At 47.3% G+C, this 9293-nt stretch overlaps 1 protein-coding gene across 1 annotated transcript in view; it reads right to left on the reverse strand.

Annotated features, from left to right (window-relative positions):
* Nucleotides 1–8994, reverse strand: part of SHB (SH2 domain containing adaptor protein B) — a 145223-nt gene extending 136229 nt beyond the window's left edge. Inside the window, 2 exon segments of the mRNA XM_044439626.1 lie at nt 8160–8798; nt 8800–8994. Of these exon segments, the coding sequence (XP_044295561.1) occupies nt 8160–8798; nt 8800–8853 (693 nt within the window). The 5' untranslated portion in view covers nt 8854–8994.
* Nucleotides 8995–9293: the final 299 nt, after the last annotated feature.

Consider the following 9293-nt stretch of genomic DNA (forward strand, 5'->3'; position numbering starts at 1 on the left):
TCAAAGTCTGAGCTGGATAAGAATTCATGGCTCCTTCCCCATCTCAGAATGACCCCCCTGCCAGTCCATTCTCTCTCCTCCCTTTACATATCAGCAAGTATGTCCAAGGGGCATGGTGGAACAACCACCATCAGTTCAATGTTCCTTACTACATTCATGAGCCATTTTTCACTTGCTGAAGCATTTGCCCCATTTTACCCTTGTTTGTTTGCTTGCAATCTCTGAAGCTGCAGCCAGAACTCCCAAAGTATTCAAGAGGCTAGCTCAGGAAGAGAGGCCCAGTAAGACGGCAGGTCAGGCTGGCGGCCTCATGCTCCGTGCAACTCCAGCTGATGAGCAGAGGTCCTCAGAAGCTAAGTGCCTTTGCACTCATCAGCAGGAGAAGGCAGGGCATGCTGGGGAGTGTTGGTCAGCTCAAGTACAAGAGACTCAGTGCACCAATTCCAAGAAGGAAAGAGGGGCTGGGGAGGGAGTTCACATGGGAGGGATTCTGGCTGAGAGAACAGGGAAGAGAGGGATGGGTCACCCCAAAGGAGTGGTCAATATGCTTGGGCTGCAGCCAAAGAAGGAGCTGCAGAGATCACAGGCCTACAAAACATTCTTTTTCATGTAATTAGTCCCAAAATCATTTTAAAATTAAGCAGCTGCCCCTGATCCCTGCAGCAGATACTGGGCTGCAGAGCTCTACAAAGCTTTCAGTTTGCATATATCATTGGCACAAGATATGCATAATTAATAGTTAATTAAATTGTGTATATTAAATTAAATACATATATGGCAAAGACTTTAAATTACAATATGGACATATAATTCACTGTGCAACCCCTGACTTCTGTGCTGAAGTCCTCTTGTAGCCCTTGAGGTATAAAATGTTGGACCACCCTGCTCTGGCAGCTCAGAAAAATGGAAAAGTATGAGACATTCCGTTTGGAGGAGCACAAAGTTCTGACCGTGTCAAAACTCAGGATTCCTTTCAAAATGGAGCTTTTGCAAAGGCCAATCAGGTTTTTTGACAGGTACTTAAACATAAATGGCTTCTGCTTTTGCACTTTTCCCAGGAGTCTTGAAAAAGCATGGAAAGGGTGCATGCTGAAAATAGTTGCGTCCAACAAAAGAGAAAGAAAAACTGAAGGATCTCATTGTGATGGGGGTGATCTGTTCACCACCCTTTGGTCAGTAAAGGTCCCTCACATTTTTGCTTTTACTTCACAGTATGCCTTCTGACAGTTGTCAAGCATGCAGAGTACAAAAATAAACCTAGTTGTACCTCTCTGAGTCTATGCTCATGTGCTTCGACTGCAGGCAATTCCCAGGACACTCCCTGGCCCAGGCTTCTCATTTGGGACGCCCTCAAGGACGTACCTTTGCATTCACATAAAACCAATAAAAATGTTTTGAACAGCAATTAAGGAAAACATTTTCACAAATTTCTTGTTCTTAAAAAGTGGGGGAGGGGACAAGGCAGTGATAACCTTTCAATGTGCCACTTGGGCACTTTAGAGGGGCTGGTACTGCCTATCACCTTGGAGACTGTGGATGGCAATCTCTCCTTCCCCAGGGAAAAAATGGTGGAAAGAGGAAAAGTGCTGTGATGAGCAAAAAGGGCTTGCAACTTCAGTGGACGGAGGAAAGAAGATGGCTGTGGTTACGAAATCCTCTGGAATGCTGGGTGGAAGGCCAGGGAAGGAGGCAGGGGACAATCTGTTCACCTGTTGGGTACACTGTGGGCTGTTCGTCAACAAAAGCCTCACCATTAGTTACTTGCAGGGTGGCTTACCGGTGATGTGTAAACCACCAGACTGTATCTTTTTTTTTTCTTTTGCTCTCTTCCTTTCAGTACCTACCAGTGACACTGCACTTTAAAACAGGAATTAAGCTGATGCAGCCTCTTTTTATTTTTTTAAACTGCTATCTGAACAAATATTTCCAAGGTAATCACTCACTTCCCTGGAAGCATTATGCCTTTCCAGGCAGTGACTCAAAAGTTTATGACTGACACAACATTTTTTATCAGATTTTTTAATCTTTGCTCATTCTGGAAAGGTGATTTATTTGGCATTACATAAAGACAGGATACAATTTATTAACTTAAAATTATCACAGGAGTGTGCCACCACCCAGTTCATTTGTATTATGCACCCCTATATGCGTGGGATTGCACCATTTGCCACAGTGGCAATCTACAAGGAAGTCCTGCTAGCCCAGGCAATGAGATGAACCCAAAATGAGATGAGAGCAATCGCACAGTAGAATTTCAATGAGATTATCAGAGCAGGGATTTCTCCATCAGCTGTGCCTTGAAGCCAGCAGGGTGCAGAACAGATATTCCAAGTTTGTATAACTCCTGTTCCCTTCTTGTCTTTTTAGTACTGTCTGCCAGATAGCTTCTTTGTTTACTTTGAAAAGAAGACAGTTAAAAGCTTAGAGGGGGGAAACCCGCCTTTGTTTCCCTTGAATCTGAAAGGGAACCTTTTGTCATACAGTCTCTCTCTCACACACACAACAAATATTATTTCCATCCCTTTCTTAAGCACTTACCTTTCTGAAGACACTTTCTAGATAAATTATACATTCCCTCACATGCTCTGGTCTCCTTTCCTACCTAGTCCAATGATGTCTCCTGCTTTTGGGCAGCCTTTAGACTAGATACCTGAGGGAGCCCCCAAATGCCCACCTCTCTCCCTTCTGTAGCCCACTGGGGAGAGGACCAGGGCCAGCCCATTCATTTTGCCGCCTGAGGTGAAGATTAATAAGATGCTTACCCTCGCATTTCATGCACAAAACCCAACAGGACTGGCAGTGGCTGGCCACAGGGAAGCATGCTCCCCCATGAGTGAAGGCAGCAGGTGAGCTTCCTGGGAGTGCAGAGCCGGTTGTGTGGCCCACAATTTCTTCCATGAACACCCAGATGCCATTTCACAGGATTGCACACTCACTCCAGGGCGGGGAGGTGAACAGGTAGCCACAGCAAGGATTCACAGCAGCAGAAGCAACGGGCTCTGGGGACTGACGCTGGATCTCCTGCTGGTATGTGGGTGGACCTTGGCAAATGCCCCCAAGTGCCACTTCTCATGCCACCCCTGCAACTTTTCCCTATGGTCTCACCTTTATGGTCTCACCCTAAATTCACTGCTGCCACCCCTTCTCCTCCTTAACCACCCTCCCAATATTTAACTAACTGTGAGGCATGCTGTGATTTCATGCAGTGTTTCCCCAAATCCTGCAAATGGACTGGGACATCAGGCCACATGTGTCCCATAATTGAACTTCAATAGGAAGAACCCTAGAAGTGACCCATTTATAGACATGTGAAAAGCATCAGTTAGAATGAGAGCTTTCAAACAGGAATTTCCCTCTTAACTCTCTTTAAAACACGCCGCTTGGAGGGCCCCAAAATATTCATAGTCATAAATGCTACCCTTCACCCAATCAAGATTGCTCACCTCTGCTCTCCGTGGTTCCTCAGTTTCATATATGTTGTAATCCTTAGTACTCTGCAATAGCTCAAACTAAGACTGCTTTGGTATAGACTGAAGTGCCTACTAATCTTGGAAGCTAAGTAGTGTCAGGCATGGTGAAAAGCTGGATAGGTGACTTGAGTCCTTCACTGAGCAGGCAGTTGGACCTGATGGCCTGCTAGACCCCTTCTAATTGCACGGTTCTATTATTCTGGTTTGGCATTCCGTAGAAGTAGGACCTTTTCTGTGGTGACACCTTCCTTGTTGAATTCTGTTTCAGATATCTGTCAGCTTATGCTACTGGAAATTTTAGAAAAGCATTTATAATACGGATTTTTTTTTTAAGTTCTGTTGTGCCTCTAAGGAAATAAAACAATCTCTGGTACTACTGCTTTTAAAAAATATCTTTGAGTTATGGATTTGTTTGATGGCCTAAGTTTAAAGGCACAATCTTATATATGCTCAGACAGAAAAAAATTAAATTCAGGGAGCTATAGGATGTTTTCTGTCTAAATACAGACAGCATTGCACCATAAGCCTTTGGTTTATTTTTAGTTGCTTTAAACTACAGGGTCTAAAATAGGGATGCTTCAGTGACCTAACAAGTTTGATTTCCAATGTGGATGCTGTAGTTCTGTTGTGGGTGATTAGCAGAAACTCAACTGATTAAATTCAGTTCAATTTCAGCTTGGAAACGATAACCATCAGGACTTGGATGCATAACACATGTGCAAGCTAGCGAGATGTGCAATGGTTTTCACATTCAGATGCACGTCCAATTTCCACCTGTACTTTCTAATGGCAAGACACTGGTAGAGTTTCCTGGATACATGAGACCACTGGACAGAAAGGCAGAGAAACTCCACAAGAATAAAAGGGCAAGTTTTGTACATCTTCATAATGAAGCCTATCAGATGTGGTATAAATTGCAAAGTTCAACATATACACAATAATTTTCTCATCAAGGAACTCCTGATAAGCTTCTTTAGAAGCATAAGTTTTCTAGAATTTAAAACTACTATCCTTATATTCTATTTATTTCTCTCAACAAAAGCCACTTATTGTAAAACTATCTAGTGCTTCCATTCCTCAATATACTAGGAGTATTCAAAGCTGGAGCAAGCACTTGTCCCTCCAGGCCACAGAGTGGTCACCACCATCCCAGACATATAGTCAGTTGCAACATTTGGTAAATATGTAGAAATAGTTCTGAACAAAGCAGATGCCTTCTACTTATGCCTCTAGCATTTGCTTGCTTTGATATTGTATCTTCCCACTGCAATAGCTCAGGTACATAAATATGTTGCAACTGATAACAGTTCTTTCAACTTTGATCTCTGTCTTACCTCTGAAACTGAATTTCTTCTTCTCTTATTTGCACATCTTTCTATCAAACTTATCACCATCTGCTCTCCCCTGCTTTATCTGCTCTAACTCCCAAGCTTCTGTAACTGATGGATACAATTAACTGCCAGTGTATGTGGTCCACATATTTACATCCACCTAAGCTGCTCTGGAAACATGTGTGCAGAAAATCAGAATAATGGAAAATAACTGGGGAGTGGGGCAATAGAGGGTGAGCCATAGTGCAGTTGTACACCCAACTCAAGCTCCTATTGAAGGATCTCACACAGAAGTCTTGAAGGAAAGCCTCCCCTTGCTATGCAAGTCATTGCTGCTGGTCCTCGGGCAGATGATGGGCCAGCTGAATAATTCAATCTATAAAGTAGCTTCCTACCCTCAGCTTGGCCCAATCAGTTCATGAAGTGTTTGCATGACCAGCAGAAGCATGATGATAACAGTGCTGCTCCACAACAGTGACCTTGCTGGACATGAAGACCAGGGTGCAACTAGCCACACAGATGAGCTCTGCACAGCAACCTCCTCTATCCTACATAGCAAGCCCTCTTTGGCAATGAAAAGTACTTTCAAAGGTAGAAAAAAGCTGTGTTCTAGGAAATTGTGAAGTCCCTCGGGGATACATCGGGGTTCCTCTGTGAGAAGGTCAGGGAAATGGAGCAAGCCTGAGCTACAGACAGCTTGCTCACCCACTACAGTGGGTCCTCAGCAATATGCAGTTAACATGCAGCCACTGGGTATGCTGCAGAGGACATATTCTCAGTTCACACAGGATGGTGGTGAGGTCCAGCAGGTCTACGGAAAGCAAGAGGAGAAGATCCCAAGGCAGGAATAGAGACAAAGCAGGAGAGACACAGGGGAAGCATTTCATTTAGCCCAATGCATGTCAAGGCTTATGCCTCTTCTCCAGGGGCACCGTAAAAGTAACCACAAACCATTTAACAAATCCAAAGGCCTGTTCTGGAAATCTGTAACTTAAAATACTTTAGAGGTACCTTAACAACAAGCATTTAGAAGTGATGAATCACAAGAGTGCCTCCAAAGAGGTGGCATCCTGCTCAACAGGCCTAGCCAGTACCCTGCATGAACTGAGCATGGAGCTCAGAACTCGTCTCCAGAACCTCCAGTGCCGCACACTGGAATTCTCTGGCAGGCGTGCCCCAGCCTCACATCAGTGGTCTATTATGGAAAGGCCTTTCCTGAAGACAAAAAGTCTGTTTGTCAAAGGAATACATGCCAAAAAATAATGGCTATGTGCCTGAGCCTTTTCCTAAAGCTGCTCTTTGTGTCCTGGTCAAGCAGTGAAGCTATCTTCCATAACTTCAGATTGTGACAGAGTTATCTGTATGACAATCACCTCCAAAAGAATCCTGGACCATCAGGGCCATCTGGTCATGAAGCTCCCTTTCCCAGAATATCTTTTAGAAAGTTCAGATTTTAAGAAACTTACTGTGGAAACAGTGAGCATTCCATTGCAAAGAGAGACATGATTCTAAGATTTTCTTTACCGTCACAAAAGATTACAGATACCAGATTACCCTAAAGCTCAAACTGAAGAAAACATGTATCCTACAATTCCAACAAACTGCTGACACAAATATTATACACACTCATGCAAAAGTAGTCATACCCATAAAAATGTCTGGATGTTCACACCTTAAAAAAAATTCCTTAACAGAGCAGTACTGACTTAAGCAGTTATAAGTACTTTGCATATGACTCAGGTTTACTGCAGTACAAACAAACTGTATTTCCCTACTGCTTTATCTGAGGGATTAAAATGTCTTTTCTCTTTTGCGAATCTGAAAACACAACCACTATCTGTTGCATGCTCTTGACACAACTGCAGCTAAATCATGCTGGTTTTCCACTGGCCAGATACAAAGTGGCTGAGTCACCAAGCAATTCATTCTAGCACATAGAAAAGACCCAAAACACCGGCCTGGGACCTCCCCTCTCTCTGTGGCTCAAAAAGGCTCTCTTAAGAGGTGAGTATTAGCCAGCATCTCACCACTGTGGCTGAAACTGGCCCCAGTCCCCATGTATTATGAAGACAAAACTGGCAACACCTGTAATTTGTCCATCACAAAACTGGAGGTGTTGACAAAGGAAAAGACTTGTCAAGCCTGAAATGTTTGGATCTAGTTCCCAAGCTCAGTTATACTGCCTGCCTGAATAAAATGCTGTTTGGAAGGTCTGATGTTAATGTGGATCTCCCAGGAAATAGGAAAAGGAAGATGGTTTACAGTGCTTTCTCCTGTGAGCAATGAATGACAGCCACATCTAAACCAGAGGAGTGATTACCAAACAAACCCCCCACATGCCCTGCAAAGATGAGTTTCGAGTTTGGGGAGCCATTTAATATGTACTGCAGGTGGAAGTGTGTAGGTGCATATTACATATTATAGAATTCATAACCAGAGTGCATAACAAGCAAAACAGCCACCGGTTGGCACACTGGTTCACAGAACTGACATGCGAATATGAATTTCTAGAGAGGTGCTGAGCAAGGCAAGACAGGGAGGTACAGTGAACTTGGGCTGTAAAGCCCCGGATCCAAATTCTAACTGCCTAACCTACCCAACAGCTGCTGGGAAGCTTGAACGGAATAACTCCGTGTACCTTACCCTGATGAACAGCAGTCCAGATGTGTAGAGCTTCATGGACTCCACACTACATGAAGCAAAGACTGCTCCTATTGCACAGTAGGCTATTGGTACTGTAATAAGGTAGCCACAACCAAACCCTCAGGACCAATATTCCCCACCTGTCCCCCACTCAGTTCATCATTTGTTCATTCGCAACCTGTTCTCCAACCCTGACGTCCATCCAGCCTACTGTGCCATGCCATTTCTATATTCTATACAGCACCAATCACACACCCTATATACATGAGGGTTAAACCATGAAAGGCAGACACACAGGACTAATTCACACAGGCAAGTCAGCCATTTAATGGAAGTGGATTTACACATCAAAGCGGCCCTGCATGGATCAAGGTGGATTTTAAAGATTGCCTCCCGATTCAGCCACCACCAGTTTCAGAAGGTCTAGGTCTCTCTCATACACACCTCAAGTTGCTGTCAGCAAGTGGTGATCAGGCACGTGTGAGCGAGCCAAGGTAGAATATCACAGCCAGAAGCTTCTTGTCACCTCAAACACAATGAAAGCAGTTCAAACAATCACTCAACAAATGCACAGTAACCCAGCATGCTGGAAGGGACGTACACGCCCGTGTGAACCGACCCCAGCTGCGGCAGAATCAAGCGCTACACGTGCAAACGACATAAGGAGGACTCTGTTTAACCCTGAGCAAAAGGACCACGGCAGAAGGTGACTTACTTTATCTTTCTTGGTACAGGAGCCGCCGCCACCCTCGGCTTGCTCCGCGCACTTGTTGAGCTTCTTCTGGCCGCGTCCGGCGCTTCCCGTGGGGCTCCAAGTGATGGGGACGCCGCTGCCGCCCTTGCAGCCTTCGTTGCTTTCTATTTTAATAAGCCGGTGCTTGGGGGAAATGTACTTGACGGCACCGCCGTCGGGTGGGGTGGCGGCTCGCCGCTCGCTGTGGCTGCGGAAGAGCTGCGGAGAAGCCGAGGAGACCGAGGTGGCGGCGGCGCTGCTGCTGCCGCCCCCTCCGCCGCTAGTGCCGCCGCAGCAGGACGACGAGGAAAACGGCTTGGGGCCGGCGGGCTCGACCAGCAGCTCCTCGGGCGCGCAGTACTCGGCGCGGCAGAGCGCCCTCAGCTTGCGCAGCGACGAGCCGGGCCCGCTGTACGGGTCCTCGAAGTCGCGCTCCTTCTGCGCGCGGTAGGCGCGGAGCAGGTCGCTGGTGTCGTGGCGCGGGAAGCAGGGCGACGTGTGGTGGTGGTGGTGGTGGTGGTGGCCGTGGTGGTGGTGATTGTGGTTGTGGTGTCCGCCGCCTCCCGCCACCGCCGTCCCGTTGCGCTTGTCCCGATAGTCCGGCCGGGGCGGCTGCGGGGGGGCTCTTGGTCTTGTTATTGCCCAGGCTGAAGTACTTGTTAAGCCATTTGGCCATGACGGCACCGAGGAGGGCGCCCGCCTGCCTCCTAAGGCGCACCGCCAGCGCCCATGGAGAGCCCGGGACCGCGCGCCGCCACCGCTCAGGACTGCGCGCTTTCGCTCGCCTCCGGCTCGGGCTGCTGCGGCTCCAGTCCCTCCATGGGACCGGGCTCGGCAGCCGGCCGCCTGCCTCGCCACAAACTTTTCCTCGGGAGGCGCCTTTGCGCGTTCCTCGGGCGCGCTGGGAAAGCGCCCCCCTCCTGGATGGGCGCTCCTTTCCTCGCCTCTCGCCTCGTCTCAAAAGCGCCGCTTTCCTGCCTTCCTTGAACTTTCCCGAGTTGCCAGCAGGACCTGACGCACGCAGGCTGGGGCTGCAGCAGCTCCTCCTCCTCTCCTCCCCCGCGCCTCGGCTCCTCCCTGGCGCCCTGCCCTTCCCTTCGCGGCCGTGCCTGGCCT

This window comes from Varanus komodoensis, unplaced genomic scaffold (genome assembly GCF_004798865.1).
Source record: "Varanus komodoensis strain SLA01 unplaced genomic scaffold, ASM479886v1 scaffold35, whole genome shotgun sequence".
In the NCBI taxonomy this organism is placed as follows: domain Eukaryota; kingdom Metazoa; phylum Chordata; class Lepidosauria; order Squamata; family Varanidae; genus Varanus; species Varanus komodoensis.